Raw genomic sequence first — 25,068 nt, 5'->3', positions numbered from 1 at the left:
TTAACTGTGCAATCAATGCTGTTGTTTACATCCGAGTATCACCAGTATTGCGTGCATCTGGGTAACTGACCAAGTCGTGATAAATGCAAACCCTCTATATGTGCAGGTATATGCGCTTGCCCCGCCTCTATGGTCTTCTGATTGGTCCACCATTTCGGAATTGACATTAATTAGCAGAGCTGCATGTAAAACTTTAAAATTCTGTTAACTTGACACAGCGTCTTATATGTACCACACGTGCGAGATGCTGCAAAAGACATGGGAGCAATGGTCATACATGTCCATATAGCGCTGACCACACTTGCGTTAGTATGTTTTCAATGAAAAAGTATTAACAGGATTTTAAAAAACAAGGGAAATTACGTCGGCTAGATGTTCTGAATTTTGCTTTCAATAACTTTTTGATTAATCGTCAAGACCTAAATGGTAGTTATACAGTGGCATCAGTAACCAAAAACGTTTCCTTTTTACAAGATGCCACCTTCACACCTGCAGGTTTCAAATGGAAGGCCACTGTCGTATTGGGCTTAAAATATTAAAACTGCATTACATCCTATATAAGCTATACATTATACTGGCTAGCCAGTCTGTTTTCCAGGTATTGGCATCTATTGAAAAACTCATTGGTTAACCATTCTTTACAATGCTGTTTAGTAAAGAGACCATCTGTATATTGGCCGCCATGAGAGGGTCAGATGTGAAAATCATTACAAAATGCCCATGGACTAAATCAATTCAGTCTGCTGGACAGTTGGAATACAATAAAATAAATAAGTGGGCCTTCTGTCCTAGTTTGTTTGGAGGACTGATTCTGTACATGATTTGGAGCCAGAGGCTAGTTCAGCCTCCCACAGAGCTCATGACGTGCAATGGGACAGAAGAGATAAAGTGCAGGAGAGGATACTTACAATAGAAAACAGAGAAACCGCACTTGCTCAGTGGTCCTGAGGACAGTATGGCAGAGGAAGGGACAGGGGAGGGAGGAAGCACACACAGAGAGGAGGGGATGTGGAGAGGGGACGTGCCGTGAGACATTAGAGGGCAAAATAGAAGCATGAAGAAAACAAGTAGGAGTGAGTTTAAGCTTCCTGACTTTCACAAACAAGTAGGAGTTAGTTTGTAGAGGGGATGCCATAGTTTAGAGGAAAGTGGGAATTGTATACAATGGGACAGACTACCGTAAACGTTACGACTGTAAACTACCTTTGACAAACGATTGTGCCACATGAAAAATGCATGATTAGACAACAACTGAGATGTTGAAAAGAAAGCGTAGCATACCAACAGTAAGAAACACAAAAGGTGTGACTGATGCTTTTATAATGTTTAGTAGATGAAAAGCGCTCCTTTTTGTTAGATACAGATGCTAAAGAATGCCACAGATGTAACACACAACATACTTTTTGTTTGTCTGTCTAGCACAGTGGTGCGCAAACTTGGTCCTGGAGGGACGTTGTCCTGCAGAGTTTAGCTCCAACCCCAACTAGACACACCTGAACCAGCTAATCAAGCTCTTACTAGGCATACTAGAAACTTTCCAGCAGGTGTGTTGAGGCAAGTTGAAGCTAAACTCTGCAGGACATCAGCCCTCTGGGGCCGAGTTTGGGCACCCTGGTCTAGCATATCTGCCACTCACGTGATAATCCTGTCTTTGTTTTTCTTCGGAGACTGTCCTGCTTTCTTCCGCTGCTCCACAGTTCCCTCTGGTTTGTGTTTGTCTGTTGACTTCTCAGTCATTGGTTTATTTGTGTCACTTAAGGTCTTTGATGGCTTAAAAGGGTCAACAGAGTCATCAAAGTTATCAGGGTCAAAATTATATGATCCTTTAGAAAGTGTCGGTGAGTTGCTAAGTTTAGCGCTCCCACCAAAAGGATTAAAGTTGGGATCATCCCACTGACTTGGGTCAAAGTTGTAGGATTTTTTAGGAATAGGAATATCATCAACGTTTACAGGAGCCACATTCTCAGATGGCGGTTGGTCTTGTTCTGATGATGTCTCTGGTGGTGGAGCTGCTGTTTCTGCAGCTTTTGGTCTCTGTTTTTTTGGAGTAGTCAGCTTGCTGCTTGTCTTCTTGCCAGACTTCTTGGGTGGAGGTCTCTTTGCTTCAGCATCATCGAGTCCAAACTCCAACATGACTGGCTGCGCAGCCATTTCATCTGTCAACTCTGATTTAGGAATACTGGCATCGGCAGGTGGAGAGTTCTGCAACTTGGGCCCTACAGACGCGAGTGGATTTATGTTATCGTCAAACTGATCAGGGTCAAAGTTGTAGCTCCCCTTTGGAAGTATCGGAGGATCGTCATCCACCTCGTTGGGGTCTACACCGTTCAGTGGGGCCTTCACCTTGAGGGAAGGAGGACTAGGTTTGAGGGACTTGGTCTGTGGTTTGGAGGATGGCTCTTCAGTGTGACCATTGCAGGTGTTGATGTCATCTGTTGTTCCTGCTTCAGCAGAGTTGAGTTGGTCCACATCCATGTCAGCAGAGGAAGGCTGGTTACTGAGTTTCAGGGTTGGGTTTAGGTCCACACTGCTCTGCCGCACCACCGGGGCAGGTGCATCCTCAGGAAAGCTCTCGTCCAGGGTCAGGTTCTGGGTTTTGGTTGTGATGGAGGTCACCTGATTTACTTCTGGGAAACCTGTTGAGAGTAGAAAAGGAAATCTGTCTGTCGTCTATGAAATTTATCCTACTGGAACACATTTATGCAATATGTTACAGAATATTGCAGTATATTCATCTAATACCAACTTCAGGGTGTTTGTACTTTTCCTTTCATACATTCTTAGAGCACATACGGTTTGCTCTATTGTTCAACCTATGGAGGACATTTGAAGAACAGACTTCCTTACGACAGAAAAGGCAGGAAATGCTTTGCTCAGGATGCAAAGAGCTGAACAATAGTCCTCTCTTCCCTGTCTAAAACAGGCATAAAAAACTCAACAATCAAACATAAATGTGGGCTAGATGTTTCAACACACCCATTTCGGATGTACTGGAAAGAAGATTGGCCTCAACAACTGTAGCAATTCAAGATGCTCTAGAACAGGGTTATCCAAACTTGGTCCTTGAGGCCCAGTGTCCTATAGAGTTTAGACACCTACCTGGAAGTTTCTAGTATGCCTATTAAGACTTTGATTAGCTAGTTCAGGTGTGTTTAATTAGGGTTTGAGCTAAACTCTGCAAGACACTGCCCCTCTGAGTATGGAGACCCCTCTTCTATAATGATACACTAGACATCATGTGAAATTTTGTCAATAAGTAGCCATTTTGAAACACTTCCCATTGACAAACAGTCCTGCTGGGAGTCATCACTGAGTTTTGATGCAATAGCCTGTTGCTAAGAGACAGGAAGAGACAGTCTATTTATAAATGAGATTTATGACTTTGCACTGACCTCCGATTGAGGCAGCTTTGAGAAATACTAGCTGTTATCTGTTCAAAATATTTACATGCAAGAGAGAACATGTCCAGTGTTGAGAAGACTGTTTCTCACAGTTGAATTTGTGCTCGAACACGACATGAGTTTGAGGGATATTTATGGTGGTTAAGGCTCTGTGGTGGTAACCGGAAGGTTGCAGGTTTGATCACCACAAGGAGTAAGCCATGAGTCTTAACTATTGTACTCTTAAGTAGGAACTTAACCACAGATTGCTCCAGGGGATTGACCTGTAATAAGTTCTTAGCACCATTCTAGGTTAAAACAACATGAAAATCACATCACAACAAACAACTTTCAGGCTGGTAATGTCTTAACTGTAACACAATGGTTTCTACTGGACATCCAAAAACAGGAACTTGAGTTTTACCAACAATCATTTTGGGGAACTAGCTTTATGTGTATGAATTTAAAACGGCTGCACCCTTCAGCATTGCAATAACAATATTTCACTCACAGACCTTCCATGAATCCTCTCCAATGTCTAAACCCAGTCTTCCTCCTGATTTTGGCAAGTTCTAGCTTTCTCTTTCTCTTTGTGTCTTTTTGTACACATCTGGTACTACACCGTCCTTCAGTGTTAAATGAGATGGCCCTTCAGACAGCCCTTCTCATCGAGGACACAAAAAACACTCTGATCAGCACTTTTAAAGTGCGACTGCTCTAGTCATCACTTCTAGAGGTCAAGGCTCCTCCTCAACTTTCATACTGTAAACTAATTTCTGCAATGGATAAACCTTTTGACAGATATGAGCTATGTCCCTATACGTTCTGTGACCTCTTTTAAGAAATGTAAGCTCTACATGTTTTATGTACTACCTGTAAATTAAAGGCCCTAAAGGATTAATTTACTTCCAGAATAAAAATGTCCAGATAATTTACTTATCCCCATGTCATTCATGGTGTTTATGTCTTTCTTTCTTCAGTTGAAAAGAAATTAAGGTTTTTGTAAAATGTTCCAGGATTTTTAAAGTTGACTTCAATGGGAGCCAATGGGTTGAAGGTCAAAACTGCAGTTTCAATGCAGCTTCAAGGGGCTCTACACGATCCCAGCCAAGGAATAAGGGTCTTAATCTAGCAAAACAATCCGTCATTTTCTAAGAAAAAAGGCGGAAGTACCAACCCAGTGTTTGCAAAGAAAGCCAACCCCCATTTACAAAACAAGGTAAAACAACAATGTTGGAGAAAATGAGATGGAGTTTTTCACCTTACTCTACCTTTTTGAACCAAAGTACACAGATGAAGAACTAACCACGCTTGACCTTTCAAATGTGATTACGTAATGCGTGAAATGGTGGATGTGCATTGTAGAGCTAGTGCAAGACGAGCATTTGTGGTTAAAAGTATATACATTTTACATTTTTTTTAGAATATGACTGATTGTTTCACTAGATAAAACCCTTATTTTCCAGCTGGGATCATGTAGAGCCCTTTGAAGATGCAATTTGGACCTTCAACCAGCTGATCCCCAATGACGTGTGCTATATGGAGAAAAATGCTGAAATGTTTTCCTCAAAAACCTTTCACTTGAAGATAGAAAGACATGAACATCTTGGAAGACATCGGGGTGAGTAAATTATCAGGAAATTTATATTCTGCAAGTAAACTAATCTTTAAAATGTATTCATATTGGGTAGGTAACTGAAATGTTGTAGGTTTGTACTCCAGATAAAGGAGAATCATCAGGCACAATGCGATGGTTATGCAACCAGCGCTAGTGGCGGTGACTTGAGCTTTCTCTGTGTGGTTGGAGTGTTGTTATGTTATGCTTATGTCATCAAAACAGAAAAGGCTTGGTATGGACAGCATGAGCTAATAAATTCAAAACATAAATGCTTCATCTCCACCCTGTTGAGAGACATTTCAAAATTTTGATTATATGACATCGCTAAGATAATAAGAAGAGTCATAGTAGTCAGTTCTGTCTTAAAGATACTGCACACAACAGCCGTGAAAATGGGTCTGTACATGACTGAGCTTGTTCTAGAGTAGAAAAGGCAGTTATACAGTAAATAATGATTGTTTAGTAATATACTCTGATGTCAGAAAGCAACGGATGTCAGCAAGAGTTTATATCTGACTGTACAATTAAGGTATGGCAGAACTTAGCGCCTAGGGTGGAGACGACACAATAAGGCTTGTGTTTACATAACCACAAATTCTGGCTTCATGCTAGCCATGAAAATGTGTGTTCCAGACGGCTAGCGCTGGTGTATATCTGTCCAGCTGTGAGGATGAGGATGTCTGTGGTGGAAACTGGATTGTGCTCTGCTGGAGCCAGACTTTTACTGTCTGTCTGCTCAAGCAATCCAAACCACGACACATAGGCTGGGAGAAGCTGCCTCTATTAGACTAAAACATGCTGCACTTCTGAGGAAAAAGTTTTACAACTGAAAAAGCTACATTTTTCCAAAAGGAAATATAACAATCAAGCTTCCAGAGATTAAAGGAAGGGATGGAAGAAAAAAAATAAAAAGTTAACAAGGTAGAAAACTGGTAGCAAGTACGCTATCAAGCCTAGCTTGGTTTCAATGAGTGCAAATGTGTGTCGAAGAGTGTCTGTGTGTGACATTTAGAGCAAAGAACTACATCACATGATGTGCTTCGCTGTGAGCCTTTGACCTTGTCCATTGATAAACGTGCTCTGAGAGTAGCAGGCGCTTTTGTTCAATTCCAAACTCCTGAATTCCAAGCTGTGCGCTTTTCCCACACTGGGTCAGGGGCCTCTCTTTACCCAAACCTCTATTTTCCAACCTCAAAACCTCCTTCACTCAATTACAAAAACGTAACTAATACTGTCTGCACTGTTTAAAATCAGACTGAGGCCAAAATTCATCGATGCTGTCGAATCTTTGCAGCGCAAACATAGATGAAACCACTGGAAGACTTCTCTAGAGCTTCACTCAGAGAATAAAATAAGATTTTAGATGAAAAACAATAGCAAGATGCATGTGTTTTCATGTATACGCTTAACAGTAGTGACAAGTCAAATTTTAGAGCGTTTATGAGATTTTAATGGGCAGATAAATTCCTCAAAAAGGCTGGGGAAGTGCAGCTGTTTTGAGTTAGTGATATGGTACACTCCCCTGAATTTGGACACATGTCTGATGGCAGAGAGGAAAATTTTAAGAAAACAATGCAAGCTTTTAAGTAAAAGAAGCTGTTCTGGATAAGGAACTGGAATATGAATCTACGTGTATGTCAAGATCTACCTTTTATTGTAGAGGACAACCAGGCCTTAATACACAGAGTGTATTAGAATATAACTTATTGTTTTGCTAGATACGACCCTTCTTCCTTGGCTGGGATCGTTTAGAGCCCTTTGAAGCTGCATTTAAACTACATTTCGGAAGTTCAAACTCGGGGACACCATTGAAGTCCACTATATGGAGAGAAATCCTGAAATGTTTACATTTTTTATGACTGAAGAAAGACAGACATGAACATTTTGGATTATAAGGGGGTGAGTAAATTATTGGTAAATTTTTGTTTTGGTAGTGAACTTCTCCTTTAAGGATTCAGTCAGACCTGTGTTAAATATTTACCCATTTACTTACCTTCCAGCAAATTAGGGGCACTAATATTGCTATCTAATTAATATTCATGACCCAAGCTGATTAGATAAAGTATAATTTACAGTACAAATATAATTTAGAACATACCTGCTCCACAATACCCATGTTCCCAACACAATTACAAGAAATGCTACCTACCATATATTGCTTACAAGTGATACTAAAAGATCACACAGAGACATACTTTCCTCTTGTTGCCATGGCAACATCACATTGCATGAGAGGAATAGAGGCACATGTAGCGACAGGTGCTCTGTGGCATCTACTGTCTGTATCTATGTCTTTCAGTTAGCATGTGGTATATTAAGTCTTTTTATACCTGTGCTCTCTGGGATTGGTTGATCCAACATTGATGGTTCTTTATATGGCTGATGGACGGGTGTCTCAGCTTCAGGTGTGTCAAATTGGCTCTCTGAGTCCGAACTGATGGAAAATGAGGAGAAACACTGTGGTTAGTACATATCTTTGATCGGTACTGTGTTGACAAAAAGACATTACCATGGTTTGATTTAAATCAGATGGATAATGCTGATCAGTAGTGATCGGTATAAAACATACAAACTCAGCAGTTCATCAAATGACATCAATATTTAATAAAACATTTGCGGAAAGGTTTAGCCTTGGGTGAAATAAAACTGAGCACATCATGTACTCATTAAATAATAACAATGTATCCCAGCTGTGACATCAATGGTTTCAGCATATTGTGGTTTATCAGGTCTGTTTTGATGATTTTATGTGCTCATATGTGAAAGGCTTTCTAGATTAAAGGAATAGTTCACCCAAAAATTAAAGTTATCCTGGAAAATTACTTACTCATCCATGTTGTTCCAAACCCACATGACCTTATTTCTTCCATGGAAAACAAAAGAAGCATTATGCAATTAGGCTTTCAAGTTTCAGAAAGTCATAAAAGTGTCACAAAAGCAGACCAGATCACCCATGTGTTTTTTAAGTTAAGGGAATGACTTCAATTTCAACTTATAAAACGGATAGTTACGGTCCTTGATTCTGATTGGTTGAGCCGCCTTCTAAGCTGTTGTAAATTACTCTGCAAACATACACCTTTGTTTACTTCTGTGTGTTGCTTGGCAACCACTTTGTTGCTGAGGAACTACACTGTTTGGTGGAAAAATATTGTTTTTATTTATATTACACTTTATTTGCTCTGTTTTATTTTGTGAAACCTTACACCGTATATGGAATAATCGTTTTATAAAAGCAGTAAGCCCTGTGAAGCCGTGGTTTACAGTGAATTTACAACAGCTAAGGACCTTTGCTGTCTATGGAGGGTCAGAGAGATTTTGTATTTCATCAAAAACATCCTAATTTGTGTTCTGAAGATAAATGAAGGTCTTATGGGTTTGGAACAACATGAGGGTGAGTAATTAAAAACAGAATTTTCATTTTTGGGTGAACTAATCCCTATTAGGATCCATTCATTGTAATTAAATAATAAAAAAAAAACACTACAGTTCCCTAAAATTTCTTCTTTTGTAGACTGTAGACAACATTTTAGTATTTGGGTGAACTATCCTTTTCACACTCACAACAGAGCATAATGCTCATGAGCCTGAGCTGAAAGGGAAGAATTGTTAATTTAGTGTGTGTGTGTGAGTGTGCAAAATCGGTTCCCAAGTCTGGGAGAACTGCCCGGTCTTGTTGCACTAGGCCACCTGCAGTCCCATAATACCGTTAGGGAAGTAATCATTACTAGTCCAGCAAACAAACACAACAGACACGAACATAGAGGAACTTATGCTATTAAAAGGTTTAATGACAATAAAGATTTGCGACGATATCGATTTCATTGTGCTGTTCCCTTAAACCCAAACCACTAAATCACTCTGTTTTTCATAAAATCCCTGCCTGCACAACTCATGCTGCTTGTACTGACTCACACTGAGCTCCATAGAAATGAGTAGCTCTCTACAGAATGTGTGGGTGGCTTACTGTGTGTTTTTCTAAGTATATTTACAACTTTCATGAGCCTGCCGCTCTTTTGGGCCTTTGTTCAGATCAGTGTAGTGATTAATTTGCAGCAGTCTCTAGGCGTTAGGAAAGAAAGGATTCTTCTAGGAAAGGAATGTTAGGAGACAGCTCAACAACATCACAGACAGGATGTCAACAGCACGGCTTAGGGAAAACAAACCAAAACAACTTCTTGCCTAGATGATGATATATATAAACTATTATTGCATAAACAAAAATGAGGGATACACTACATACATTTTCAACCCCAAGTATAAGCAATAGTAATAGACAAAGAAAGGCCTTCTTTTTAACAAAAGAAAACAGTGCTGGGAAAGACAGTGTTATCTGTGGGCAAGGAAATTAGCCATGTCACAATTGGGGGGTTGGGAGAGGAGAACGGTTAAATTCTGATCTTTATCTGAGCTCAGGGACACATTAAACTAACAGCTAGACGCTGAGCCATGCACACTTCCTAAGGAAATCCCCCAACAAAGTTGAAAACACCCACAAACACACACATATAGATGAACCAACATGTGTACACGCCACTTTCCCCAACCGTGACTTGAGCACCAACAGACATCGACATTTAGAGCCTCTGATCTCTGACTGCTTTGATCCATGTGGCTGACTGCTAAGCCATGGCTGTCTGCACAGCATTCAGAACAGTTAACACCATCATCTGACTCAAACAGGTGGCTCTGGAGGTTGGCCTTTGCTGCTTGATCTCAGAACTGTTTTCAAGGTAAGGATGTGATTTAAGAAAATAACAGTTATCCCACACTTTCTTTCTCAAAAGCAACCTGAAACCCCAACTTCATATCCCTCCGTAAAACACATCCTCATTTCCTTGCCCTACAAAGTTCAAAAGGCTCTAGACTTGCCTGCAGCCATGAGACCTTTCGTCGTCCTCTTGATATCTTGGCATAGACTCTCGCGGCTCTTCCGTGAGGTCCTCGTCGTCCATCCCCAAAGTAGTCTCGCCGTCTTCCTCCCCTCCTCCTCTAACGGCCGACCAGGTCCATTTGGCCCACTGCACTGGTGACAGCCAAGACATCTTCGACCTCTTGCTGGTGACACGCCAAGCGTCTAAAGGAACACCTTGTGGGCGAATCCAAACAAGTGAGTCAGTCTCCCCTTGCTTCTTTTTCTCTCCTCCTGTCTTGCAGATGTTTTTGTCGCTGGCAACGCTTCACGTGCTCTTGAACCCGAGCTTCATGTTTTAGTCTCAAAAGCCTAGCTGCTTCCTTCCTCTCACGCGACTGTTGATGTTCTCTCGCGGCTTCCTCTATCTCGGCACAGTTGAGTAACGAAGAGTTTGCAGTCTCCTTCTTTCCCTCGCAGAATACCACAGCAAAGATCAGCTGGCTGCCAGATAACTCCCCCGTCCACCCCTCCTTTTCAGGATCAGACTATTGAGAAGGAACTAATGGGGGGAGGAGAATATAGAGTGCCTGTATCTCTGGTCTAGCGGATTCGGCATCCCCCGTGGTGTAGGAATGGTAGCTTCCTTCCAAAGGCAGAACTGCCTCTCTCATGAAAAGCAGAAGAAGGGAACACAAACTGAGGCTGAAGAGAAGGGAGAGGGGGGCTCCGTGGTTTCGGTAGGGAGACTGTGGAATGCAGGGCTGAGCTCCTCCTCTGTCTTTTTTTCATTAACCATCTCTAGCCTTGAGCTCCAGCTCACAACCAGGAAAACCTGTTCTCTCACTTGTCCTGTACCTGTTTGGAATGCCTCAGCAAATCGCCCGGGGATGTCAGCGCTCTCATGACCAATTTGTACTCAAATCAACATCGACCACGAACAACGACCACAAGATCTCTACAATATCAATACAAAACTAAGTCATGAGCTTGCCTTGAAAAATAAAACACAAAGGCTTATAACACAGCCTAAGTACTCTCGGTGTGCACACTGCATAATCCTAATCAGGATAATAGAGTGCTCAAGGAATTTGTTGATGGATACCGCACCAAGTATCTCCATTCTGCACCACAACCACATCCTTTGATCACCGTCAACAGTCTAAAAATACAACCCCAGTCAGGCCGTGTTGCTGGTCGTTGCCATCACAAAGTCTACCCACACAACCAGAGCAATAGCTCTCAAGGCCATAAAGTGACTGAGCTTTGACAAAATGTCCTCAGCAATGTTAGTGTGAGTAAAAAAGATGCTAAACTCAAATCTTTATGAAACCTCTATTAGACCGTGAAAAGCAGATGTCGCTTAAAGGCTCGGGGTAACTTACATAACCGATCTCCATGGAGAAGATGGGTCATTCCACATCAGAGGTATGCAGATATTTCAAGCAGAATTAATTCTGTGAGACACAGTTAAATGCTCACTTATGCTAATTGTGACGCATCTTCTTTTGAGGCTTGGGTTTTCTTAGAACCATGTTACTTACAGTCAAGGTCAAAAGTTTACATACACCTTGCAGAATTTGCAAAATGTTAATTATTTGACCAAAATAAGAGGGATTTTTTTATTTAGTACTGACCTGAAGAAGATATTTCACATAAAAGATGTTTAGATATAGTCCACAAGAAAAATAATAGCTGAATTTAAGTGATAGTTGTTCATGAGTACCTTGTTTGTCCTGAACACTGAGGACAACTGAGGGACTCATATTAACTATTATAACTATTACAAAGGTTCAAACGCTTACTGATGCTACAGAAGGAAAAACTATGCATTAAGAGCTGGGGGGTAAAAACTTTTTGAATTTTAAGATCAGGGTAGATTTAACATATTTTGTCTTCTGGAAAACATGAAAGTATCTTCTGTAGCTTCTGAGGGCAGTACTAAATTAAAAAATATGACATTTAGGCAAAATAAGAAAAATATACGCATCTTCATTCTTTTCAAAAGTTTTCACCCCCCGGCTCTTGATGCATCGTTTTTCCTTCTGGAGCATCAGTGAGCGTTTGAACATTTTGTAATAGCTGTACAAAGAATTTGTGGGACCTGAAGGATTTTTCTGAAAAACAGCAGGCAGTTTAACTGTTCAGGACAAACAAGGGACTCATGAAGAACCGTCACTAAAAAAAAAACCCAGCTGTGGATCATTCAGGTAACAACACAGTATTAAGATTCAAGTGTATGTAAACTTTTGAACAGGGTCATTTTTTATAAATTCAACTAATATTTTCTCTTTTAGACTATATGCAAATATATTTTATGTGAAATGTCTTATTCAGGTCAGTGCTAAATAAAAAAATAACACATATTTTGTATGATCCCTCTTATTTTTGTCAAATAATTAACAATTTGCAGATTTTGCAAGGTGTATGTAAACTTTTGACCTCAACTGTACATTCGTATCTAAATGAGTACTTGATGTTTTGGCAAAGAGATTGGACAATGAAGGAAAAAGAAGAGGGTTTTTTTTTATTATAGGTCGAGACTTTTATAAAAGACCACCCATATATGTTATGGAGCGTTTTGTGAGGTTTTAATACCACATGCTCAGGATATGAGGCTAAGATTCCATTATGCAAGTTGAGGAGGACTGCACGAGGAGGTCTCACATTTCAAACACACGTGGAAAACTTGGCAAGAGACACCACAGAAGCCGGAATAAAAGAAAACACACAACACAAAAGACAAAACAGGCCACTGAAAAGTGCTTCTCAAAAAAAAATGTTGCTTTTTCCCCAAAACAATGACTGGGCACATGTCTCGGAACATTTCCCGGTAACAAGACGCTGAGCAACCCAAACAGACCTAAATATCATGGTTTCTCAGATAATTTTAGGTTCAGGGGAAAAGTCTTATGGGAGTGTGCATCTGTGCTTCTAATTACAGATTCCACATTTGGAGAATTGAACAGATTGAAGCTCTGTGTTTAGATCCACCCAACAGCCCGTGACTAAACCACCAAGATTGGAGCTTAAAGAAAGACAAAATTCCCTTGTTTGTCACAAAGGAGAGTGATGAAAAATGTAAGGAATTTCAATCAGTTTTTCTGGCTTCTGGGTGTAACCTGGACGGCACTCACCACTAATTTAGAAAATGAAGGTATAGTGAGTTTTACATTTGTGTCTCAAGAAGCTTTTTGAAAGCCACTTGCACCAAATACAAAAGTAGCCTTTTGAAATCTTGATAACATACTTGAAAGGAACTGAGCCAAGATTCCAACACATGGGATTCTAATCCTTTAAAGTGTTGCTTTGTTTAACTACCTTTGTTACTAAAATCAGACACTTTAAAGGGTAAAGGGATAGTTCACCCAAAAATGAAAATCTGTCATTAATTACTCACCCTCATGTCGTCCCAAACCCGTAAGACCTTCGTTCATCTTCGGAACACAATTAAGATATTTTTGATGCAATCCGAGAGCTTTCTGACCCTGCATAGACAGGGTCACTGCACTGTTACTGTATGTTCATGATTAAAAACGAAAATGTGAACAAAAATAAAAGCAATTAAATGTGCTATTCTAATTAAAATGACGGGTAATAATAGATTATGACAGAATTTTTACGAACCTGTCCGTCAGAATGACGGAACATGTCTAGCGCAACCTCTGGTTGACTCTAGGGGAGTTGGAAATGAGCCTATTTTCAAAAAAAGTGGAGTGTTCCTTTAAGGGAAATTTGACTAATCAACACTTGCTATTTTTTGTTCAGGCTACTTTTATTTTCTAGACACAGCTGTTACGGCCTATGAACTTGCGATGTCAGGCCAGCTTAACACATCATAACAATGACACTCTCCGACAACCTTCAGAGCATCATATTCCTGCGTTCAGTGCCAGGCTCGGCACGAGATCTCGTAAGCTCCCAGCATCCAATCTTGGTTGAGTGTGAATGATGACATCTGCTACTAGGGAGACTTCATTGCCTTAGCTAAAACTACATACTCTTAGTTTTCAATGTGCATCATCACAAAATTATTCAACTGCAGGATTTGAAATATGTTTCGAGAACATTTGACACAAGCATCATATATGGAAGGATGCCTTTAAAAAGCAGTTCCTGCCTATTACATTGATTATAAAAACTGTGAAAGAGATGTGATAATAACAAGCAGCCATAACTAGACAAATAAGGGAACAGAGACATCTTACGTAACAAATCTTCACTGATGTGAGAAATGGTAGTATTATGGCCATTCGTGTCAGAACAAACCTCATGCGTCCAGAACAACACATCTTCACACGGCTGCGCTCCATTGTGTACTAACGGGAGCCAGAAATAGCTCAATCAGCTAAACAAACACTTTACATTTCCAGAAAAGACTGGAACATGATGGCCAATAGTCATCTATCCAGTACTGATAGGCTTTATGTTACATAATCTATATAAAGCCATATAGAGATCCAGTCTATTTGTAGACAAGCAATAATCATTGTTATTTTTACTGGAGTCACAAGGCAGGGAGAACAGCTGTCCAAAAACAACTCACATGAGAAAAACCACTCCCTTCAGAGTAACGGTGTAGGCAATGTCAACACGAGTCCAGAAACACACAGTTCAGTGTTTATTCTTGGTTTAATGCAGGAGATTAATGTGAGATTTTAGTTAGATTACATTCAAACATTATCAGTTTGCTACAATATAACCAAGAATAAGACGAACATTATCAATATTTTTAAACAGTTTGAATTATATAGCCAAACTGTTGGGTGATAATAACCAAGTAAGGCAGATGCAACATTGAAAAATATGACAACATTCCAAATTTTTTTCTATATTTTGAATTCTGTCGAATTTTGGGGTGAGTTTGCTCTTGATGAAAGAATTATAATCATGTAAACACTGCATAGCTGTTAAAACCAATAATGAGGCGTTAGTCTAAAGTCACAGAGCCACCTTGTGGTGAAAATTATTATACTATAATAAGTGTATTCTAAGGGGAACTGAATCAGCTTCAGTCTTCCATCATATATCAACTATCAGCTATATCAACTTCAAACTTTAATCAATGTATGAATGTTAAACGAGTAAAATGATTCTTGAAAAATTATTCTTACATTTAGAATTATTTGGGATTTTTAAATCATTTGCCTCATTTTATGTAGATCCATAATATTAGTTGTTTCAACCAGCTGGGAGTGTATAAAGCGAGGAGTGTATAAAGCATGAATAAATTAGATAAAGTGATTTTTACTCTTACCAGAAAGGTTTGAATCAATAACTTCTGAAAATATCTGAGCTGTTGAAAATACAGCACACTAGCCACATCTGCTGGTCAAATGGAGGTACACTACCAGTCAAAAGTTTTTGAACAGTAAGATTTCTAATGTTTTTTTTTTTTTTTTATAAAGAAGTCTCTTCTGCTCACCAAGTCTTGGTGATTTATTTCATCTGAAGTACAGCAAAAACAGTAAAATTTTGAAATATTTGTACTATTTAAAATAACTGGTTGAATACATTTTAAAATGTAATTTATTCCTGTGATTTGAAAGCTGAATTTTTAGCATCATTATTCCAGTCACATGATCCTTCAGAAATCATTCTAATATTCTGATTTGCTGCTCAAAACAATTATTATTATTATTATTATTATTATTATTATTATTATGTTGAAAACAGCAGAGTATATATTTTTTCAGGTTTCTTTGATGAATAGAAAGTTCAGAAGAACAGCATTTATTTGAAATACAAATCTTTTGCAACATTTTAAATGTCTTTATCATCACTTTTGATCATTTTTTTGATCAATTAAAACATCCTTGCTAAATAAAAGTATTACTTTCTATGATTTCTTTCCCAAATGTATTTTATTTCAGATAAATGCTGATCTTTGGATCTTTCTACTCATTACAGAATCCTGAAAAAGAAAAGTGTTTTAAATATTGATTATAATTAATAATAAATAAATAATAAAAAATGTTTCTTGAACAGCATATCAGAATATTAGAATGATTTCTGAAGGATCATGTGACATTATAGACTGGAGTAATGATGCTGAAAATTTAGCTTTGAAATCACAAGAATAAATTACATTTTAAAATATATTGACATAGAAAACTGTTCTTTTAAATAGTAAAAATATTTCAAAATTTTACTGTTTTTGCTGTACTTTGGATCAAATAAATGAAGGGTTGGTAAGCAAAAGAGACTTAAGAAAACAAAAAATCTTTAACTGGTAGACAAAAACTTTCGACTGGTAGTATATATATGCAAGCAGATTTTTATTTAAGGGCCTTTATACATTATAATATAATATGTATGTATCTGAGTTTAAAAGTTTATTGGGAAAAAAATGCTATTTCTACAACATATAAAGCAGCACTTTTTTTGAGCAGTACATCTGTGTATTTGAATGATATTTAAAGTAATGACTGCTAAAAATTCAGCTTTACATAACAGGAATAAATTACAATTTTAAAACCAACCAAAAAACATTTTACATTTTAATATTATTTTACTATATTTATGTTTTTTTCTGTATTTTTAAACAAATAAATGCAGCTTTGGTGAGCGAAAGAGACTTTTTTTTTTGTTTTTTTAATTTTTACTAACCCCAATCTTTTGAACGGTAGTGTATATATTGGAAGATCTTAACACGTGAACGCCACGCATTGATAAACATCTTTATTTTGTACTTTTAAACCCATAAAAATTTTTGAGGCATGTCACTACTACTCCCACTGTGTATGTCATCACGCTCTAGCACATTTGACATAATGCATCACAGCAGAGAAACTCAACACAACTATGCAATTGTCCATAGACACACATAGCCTTAATCACATGCATGAATGCAGAATATCATTTCAGCGCTGACCCTCTGACCCAAAACCCCAAGCAATTCCTCCGCCCCTCGACCCCCTCAAAACAGAAACAAACATTCATCACACGACCTCCTTATTAGCAATACACTTAAAAAGAAAGGAATGTTTGTTCAAACAGACAATTCTGTCTTTCTAAAACCTAAAGCAATATTACTAACTTCAAAACGACCCAGTTATAAACAACGACTGACATTTTTGACCTGCACCCTGGGAAAATAGAAACATTGATTAAAGTGTCCTTCTAAGAAGTGCTACCAGCATTGAAGAGTTATTTTTAGGATCTGTGTTTGTACAACAAGCACTGCACAGAATAAAAACCTGACAAGCAAAAAAACTTTCAGTCATGATCTGCCATAAAATGTCCTGCGAATTGGACCTAATCAGTTGCGTCATGTGTCAGATTTTGATTCAAATGCAGTTTATTAAACACAAACTAAGGGTCACAAGGAGAATTTCTCAAAATGCTACACACATGGTGCAGTTTAGTACACTACAACTTCAACCTGAAGAGGTTATGAATCATCAGTGCATTTGAATATGAAAATAAGCTACACAAATTATGCCACATATCAAATCGAGCTTTCCAAAGGAAGGAAATTGACATTCAGTATGAGTTAAGGACCTAATCTAACCTTCAAGATGAACTTATGACTAGCTTACGTGTCATTTGTACACCTTTACAACTTGCTACAGATGGTGGTGCCATCAGTCATAAAGTTTATGGATGCTTTTAAAATATAAACAAATTCTGTGAGCATGATACCAGTAAAGATACTTTCCAAATACACTCCGTCACACCTATTGTTGCACCCACAATAATGCCTCGCTAAATAAAAGACGTTCAAATAGGCCTTAAATTTGTAGGTGTACCTAAAAGGCGTAGGATTATTTACACAAGAGCTGGGGTTTGATTATAGCAAAGCATTGAATTACATAAAGACGACTGATTTAAACATTTCTAAAAAGTCTGTGATTGAAGCCTGATGCAAAAGCAACATAAAAGACACTTTCAGTTCCTATCGTAGAATTCATTTGAATCCATGAGAAACTTCACCAGCATGATAGCCACACCTTTGCTGTCACACTGTACATCGGGAAGTGTTAGCAAACACAACGCATGAAACATAACACTGAAATATTGCCTCTAGTTTGTACAGGTACAATATTAACAGACTTTCACTGCACATTTACATGATCATCCATGATAACAGACGTCATAGACGTTAAGTGCATACAACATGTCAAAATAGCATGACATCTACTGTATTAGTTAAAATATGTAAACACAAGTCAAACTTACATGCTAATGCTCTTCTGTTTTATGGAGTTTGTCCCATTGCCCTTCTTGCTTTGGGACCCCCCCATGATGCCGGTCGGTTTAAAGCTTGTACGACTAACTTCAAATATATTTTCAAGATGGTCCTTGCAGGTGTAGTTGGCTCATTCTGGCTCCTGTCCCACAGTAAGAGTCATTCAGCCTAGTGCTTCAGCAGTGACGGTGCAAAGTGTGTCAGAAATGCTGAAACACTGCTTGTTTCTACACTGCACGCCCCTCCTACCTCAGCACACACACACTCCTACAGTAGCACATGACCTCTAAACACACACACACACACAAGTTGTCATATGTAGTACATTCCCTACAATGCTGGTATAGGGAGGGATATGCATCAGGTTTGTCTCATCGTGTTGTGAATGGACCTGCAGTGATGATCAAGTGTTCCTGTTTTTCTGAACAAGCACTGACATGTGGACAAAGTTCAGTGCTGTTAATAACACTTTCTTATAGACAAACTAAAAAATGTTGCTGTGATCTCTTGAGACAGTCTAATTAAGGTTCAACCTCATATGTGGGTCAAATCTGATTAGCTGTTTTTTTTTAGGCCATTTCAAGGTAAAAACGATGTGATGATATATTCTAAAAAAAAGCTTGTGTTAGTGCAGATAGTACGAACAGCAGTTTGTTTGGTGATAGGCTTGTTATTTCTTTTATTTCAATTAAATTGTTAGCATTTACTTGCTGCTGTGTCATTCGAAAGCTCTTTGACTTTCTTCTGTGGAGCATAAAAGAAGATATTTTGAAGAAGGTTCATGCTGTTCTTTTCCACATAATATAAGTGGATGGGTTGTCAAGTTAAAAAAAAAAGCACAGAAAGAGTATCATAAAAGTACTCTAAGAGTATGTTCACACTTGTAGTTCAGTTCGTTTGGTTCATTTGGTCCTGACCAAAAAGGAAAATGATACATTTGGTCCGCTTAGTGTTCACACTGGCATTTTTGACAGCGAACATAAAGGCATAGTGATACGTTCACAACCTGATTGGTTGGGTTGAATGACGTATATTTTGTGACGGAATTTAACGAACACTCCAAACAAAATGTCATTTTGTTTTGGATACACCAGTCTTGGTCTGCTTGTTTGGTGCAGTGTTCACACTTACTCAAATGAACCGCACTACCAGAGCAGTCGCACCAGAGTTTGTTTTAATCGAACCAAACATGACAAGTGTGAACACACCCTAAATGACTGAAATTAAATTGTGTTCCACAGAAGAAGTAAGTTACGTAAGTTTCAAAATACATAAAGGTGAGTAATTAATGACTGATTTTGATAAGTGAACTTTTACTTTAAGATCTGGACAGATACAAATAATTTGGTTAAAATAACTGTCAGTTTCCTTTATGCAAAGTCTTGATATGATCTTCACATCAAAGCCAACAATATTTCAGAAGCTTAAAGAGATGGTTCAACCAAAAAGGAAAATTCTGTCATTAATTACTCACCCTCATGTCGTTCCAAACCTGTAAGACCTTCGTTCATGTTCGGAACACAAAATAAGATATTTTTGATGAAATCCAAAAGATTTCTTACCCTGCATAGACAGTAATGCAACTGACTTGTTCAAGGTCCAGAAAGGTAGTAAGGACATCGATAAAATAGTCCATGTGACATCAGTGGTTCAACCGTGTTATGAAGCTACGAGAATACTTTTTGTGCGTGAAGAAATAAAAAATAACGACTTTATTCAACAATTTCCTCTATTTCGTGAAAGTCTTCGACACGCGTTCCACGATGCATTACGGTTAAACCACTGATGTCACATATACTGTTTTAATCGATGTCCTTAATACCTTTCTAGGCCTTGAACGTGGTAGTTGCGTTGATGTCTGTGCATGGTCAGAAAGCTTTTGTATTTGATCAAAAATATCTTACGGGTTTGAAACGATGTGAGGGTGAGTAATTAATGACAGAATTTTCATTTTTAGGTAAACTAACTCTTTATCTGAATATCAGCATCTTTCTATTGGTAAAATAAAGTACATAAGGATATAAATGAACAAACATTATTTCATAACACTGTCTATACCTACAAGTACCTTTAAAAATCATAACAGTAAACAAAACGTACAGTTCTGATTTAGAGTAAAAGCTTTAGGCAAAAGCTCCAGTTAATGGTTCCCCTCACATACACCTGACACATTTTTTCCTAAATTTGCAGATCTCACATTGCTGCTGTGTGCTAACACTGAACATTTCTGAACTGATCTTGCTTGGAGATACATTTGGTTGGCTGGTTTTTTAAAGCAACAGAATGTCTCGGTATTTAAAAAAGGGCTGAACACGCCACACCTCTACTTGTTTCTTAGTATCTAACAAACCTGTCTTTATACACTGTAAATATTGTAAGCTCTGTGACGAATTGCCTCACTTTAACATGCCTACATGACCAAATTATAAATAAACCTTTTTGACCAGTGTGCTTAAACCAACCTGATGACCTCATGACGAAAATGTACCTGTGGGAACTTTTTCGTAAGACGCGAAATACGTGCACTACACCTAAACCTACCTGATAGTATGAACAAAAACGAATGTGACGTCAAAACGCAATCACAAGCATGTTGTTTTAGCTTGTTTTTAGATCTCTCATCTTTCAGCTCTTTCATTGCGAGTCATGATTTTCACAGGAATCGTCCCCAAGGATTCCGCATCCTGCCTGCTGAGCAACTAAGCAAGCTTACATTTGGAAAGCGAAAAATTGAGCTGTAGTTATAACTCTGTATGAGAACGATTACAAGTGCTCGCTGGTTTAAGCCTCTAATGTTCATTTCTGTTGAAAACAGGTACATTTTCGTCATGAGATCAGGTAGGCTTAAATAATGGTGCACAAACATGTTGCATTTTGTAACTACCATTACATGCTTTCTAACATCTATAGTACAATATTTGGATGTTATCAACTATCAATTAGCCTAATAAGGAAGAACTTGTGAGGTGAATTAAAAAGTGAATTTTGTTTGACAAAAGTTGTGAAAATGAATTAAACTATAATGCATTATAATAACAAAATATTTTTTGACTGTTGATTTGCTCCTATGCCATAATTGTAACTCTGGACCACAAAACCAGTCTTAAGTCGCATGGGTATATTTGTAGCAATAACCAAAAATACACCGTATGGGTCAAAATTATCGATTTTTCTTTCATGCCAAAAATCATTAGGATATTAAGTAAAGATCATGTTCCATTAAGATATTTAGTACATTTCCTACCATAAATATATCAAAACTTAATTTTTGATTAGTAATATGCATTTCTAAGAACTTAATTTGGACAACTTTAAAGGTGTTTTTCTCAATATTTAGATTTTTTTAATGTATTTATTTTTTGCACCCTCAGATTCTAGATTTTCAAATCGTTGTATCTCGGCCAAATATTGTCTACAAAATATTCTAACAAACCATACATCAATGGAAAGCTTATTTATTTAGAAAAAAAAAAAAAAAAACATATTTAAAGTTGACCCTTATGATTGGTTTTGGGTTCCAGGGTCACAATTTTTTTTTTAGATTTCATAATAAAGACCAAATCTGTCTAAATTAGGTTGTGGATATACAGTATTGCCAGTGAAAGTTTATAGTAAAGAGGTGATGACTAAATCTAATAAAGGCTGCCCTCTTGTGGTGTGGGCGAGCAAAAAGGGAAATAGTTGAGCGTATGAAACCAGAAAACAACTTGTAAAGAAAAGATCATTGTAGAGAATCCTTCAAAGCACACGAGGCTGGTAGAACATACTTGAAAAAGAATTTCAAGGTATTCTGCTTCGCTGAGTGGACCCCACATTACTACATAAAGACAAGAGTTTAATAAAGTTATTCTGTAAATAAGGACCAAACAACCCTATAAAGCTAAAGAGAATCCAAATATAAGGCACAGCATGTGCTTATGTGTGTTTATGTGGTTGCCATGCAACAAGCAGAACTAGAGGTCAGGAAGATGACAAATTCTCTTCAGTCAGGTCTCAGATGTACATTCTTTATGGAGGCACAGAACCATGAGCGATCTCAGGCTGGGAAACTTCCCTTTGTTGACTCAACATCTTTCCACATCCTTCGTCCACAAGGGACGATTACATAGTCCACTGCACACTGTAGGGGTCGAGATCCAAGTATGTGAGCACGAATGCGCTTCACTTCAGATTTGCAAGACTAGAACTAAAGTTTCACCCTCTAGTGCTGTAACTCAATTGATGGGCACAAAACTCTACATTTCCAAGCAATGAGCGTTTTAGGTGTGACCTCACCCTTCAGCCACAAGAAACTTGGAAATGCCAGAAAATAAAGTGAAAACCAAGCCAAGATGACGTAATCCGCATGCAAAGGTTTGAGCAAGATGGTCACTTAAAGGAATAGTTCACCCAAAAATGAAAAACTTGCAAAGATGTAGATAAATGTAGCATTACATCACTTGCTCACCAATGGATCTTCTGTAGTGAATAGTTGCCATCACTACTGGGTGTCACAACTAATCCACACTACTCCAGTCCATCAATTAAAGGAGTAGTTTACTTCCAGAACAACAATTTGCAAATAATTTACTCACCCCCTTGTCATCCAAGATGTTCATGTCTTTCTGTCTTCAGTCGTAAAGAAATTATGGTTTTTGAGGAAAGCATTTCAGGATGTTTCTGCATATAATGGACTTCATTGGTGCCCTGAATTTGAACTTCCAAAATGCAGTTTAAATGCAGCTTCAAAAGGCTCTAAACGATCCCAGCCAAGGAAGAAGGGTCTTATCTAGTGAAACGATCGGTCATTGTTTCGAAAAATACAAATCTGTATACTTTTTAAGCACAAAAGCTGGTGTAGCACAGGCTCTGGGATGCACGTTCTTGAATGATTCGCTCATTTTGAACGAATCTTTGATGTGGCTTGGGAAGAACGAGTCATTCGAGTTAGTTCACCTGTTTCGAGTCTTCAGGTTTTTCGAGTCGTTCGTTCATCTTATGGGGCTGTCACGTGATGCTGATTTTGCTAAAATGAACGAAATGACTCGAAAAAAAAGATTTGTTCATTTTGTTGAACGAGACTCAAAAGTCAGAGTCGGTAAAATGATCCGAACTTCCCATCACTGCTACGAATCATGTCTAAGTTCATCGTCTGTGTACTCCGGCTCAAAATGGTAGAGTATGTCGAACAACTCCATGTTTTTTTCTCCTAAAACTTCGGAATTGTCCGACATCTTTGTACTTTTTTGTTTGTAAACATTTGTTTGTAAACATTCGTTTGACTAACTTGCACTTTCTTAGTCTTTGTGCGTTCGCTTTGTAAACACTGGGTCTGTGGTTCCGCTTACGTCCACGTGACCTTTCGACGTGATTCAATAGTACGTGAACGAGCATCCCAGAGCATGTGCTACACGAGCTTTTGTGCTTAAAAAGTAAACAAATTTTTATTTTCCGAAACAATGACAGATCGTTTCGCTAGATAAGACCCTTCTTCCTCGGCTGGGATCGTTTAGAGTCCTTTAAAGCTGCATTTAAACTGCATAAACAGATAATCCAGGCATTTATTATTTTACATTTTTGTTAAATATGGATTTCCACATCCTAGTTTCAATCCAGTTAAATCCAACAAACGGGAATCCCGTTACAAACGGGAGCGTCTCTGATTTAGGTTTTCTGAATGCGGCAGTTTGGGACTTGTATGACTTTCTTTGTATGAGTCTAGAGAGTGAAGTGACCTTTGCGTTGGTGGATAAAGCAGTGACACAATTACCATACTGACTTCAATGCAAAGGTCAGTTTTTCAAGTGGTTTACACATGACTGATCGTATAATAAGTCCGTTTAGTTCTTCATTTCCTTCAGCATAGCCCAAATAAAGTTTCCTTCCCTGATGATCAAAGATGATGCGGGTATTTACATTTCTCAGAGATTTCCACGAACTTGTAAACCATGTGACTATGAAAGGAATGCAGGACCTCAACTACAGTAGGATTATAAAATTTGTGCACTGATGTGTGTAAGTCCCGCTAACTCGATTTTTTTGGTGAGGGGACCAAACGGTGTAAGTGTGAAAACAACAGCACTATTTTTTGGGACACAACATTATGACCAAGTTTGGTTTAGATTCAAAACAGATGACTTGAGTTAAGCCTAAAAGACATGGATAGGTTAAGAAAACAAATATGCTCCCATGAAAGTAGTAAAGCATTCTGAAGTAAAATTTTTATCTTAGGTCACAGTGGATATATGAGAAACAAGAAAAACCATTAAACTTGATAATAAATTTAAACATATTTTTTTTTTGTTTTTTTAATAATTTACGATTTTTAATGTTTTTTTTTTTGTTTTTTTAATAAGTCTCTTCTGCTCACCAAGCCTATATTTATTTGATCCAAAAACAGCAAAACGATTTGTTTTACTATTCAAAATATTTGATATTTAAATATATTTTAAAATGTAATTTATTCCTGTGATTTCAAAGCTGAATTTTTAGCACCATTACTCCAGTCACATGATCCTTTAGAAGTTATTCTAATATTCTGATATGCAGCTCAAAAACATTTATTTTTTCATTTTTTTTAAAGTTACATTGATGAAAAGAAAGTTCAGAAGAACAGCATTTATCTGAAATAAAAATCTTTTGTAACATTATAAATGTCTTTATCATCACTTTTGAGCAATTTAAAGCATCCTTCCTAAATAAAAGTAATAATTTCTATAATTTCTTATTAAAAAAACTGACTCCACGTTTTTGAATGGTATAGTGTATAATGTTACAAAAGCTTTTTATTTTAGATAAATGCTGATTTTTGGATCTTTCTATTCATCAAAGAATCATGAAAAAAAAAATACTCAACTATTTTAAATATTAATAATTATAATCATAATAATAATAAATGTTTCTTAAACAGCAAAACAGCATATTAGAATGATTTCTGAAGAACCATCTGAAGGAACACCGAAGACTGGAGTAATGATGCTAAAATGTAGCTTTGATCACAGGAATAAATTTATTTTAAAATATATTCAAATAGAAAACAGTTATTTTAAAT

General features: G+C 37.7%; 1 protein-coding gene across 3 annotated transcripts in view; it reads right to left on the bottom strand.

The window, feature by feature from the left end:
* Positions 1-25,068, bottom strand: part of tacc1 (transforming, acidic coiled-coil containing protein 1) — a 34,337-nt gene that overhangs the window by 8,201 nt on the left and 1,068 nt on the right. The window contains exons 1-3 of one of the 3 annotated variants that reach the window (XM_051120378.1): positions 18,029-18,236; positions 7,329-7,432; positions 1,637-2,636 (exon numbers count right to left, since the gene is read on the bottom strand). In XM_051120378.1, coding sequence (XP_050976335.1) covers positions 1,637-2,636; positions 7,329-7,432; positions 18,029-18,093 — 1,169 coding nt within the window. In that variant the 5' untranslated portion in view covers positions 18,094-18,236. Of the gene's footprint in view, positions 1-1,636; positions 2,637-7,328; positions 7,433-9,867; positions 10,534-18,028; positions 18,237-25,068 lie in introns of those variants that run through there. The other 2 variants (XM_051120377.1, XM_051120379.1) reach the window with 2 other exon arrangements.

Source organism: Labeo rohita, chromosome 10, assembly GCF_022985175.1.
Source record: "Labeo rohita strain BAU-BD-2019 chromosome 10, IGBB_LRoh.1.0, whole genome shotgun sequence".
NCBI lineage: Eukaryota > Metazoa > Chordata > Actinopteri > Cypriniformes > Cyprinidae > Labeo > Labeo rohita.
The sequence above is the reverse complement of the archived record's forward strand: the minus strand, read 5'-3'. Positions and strand labels throughout refer to the sequence as shown.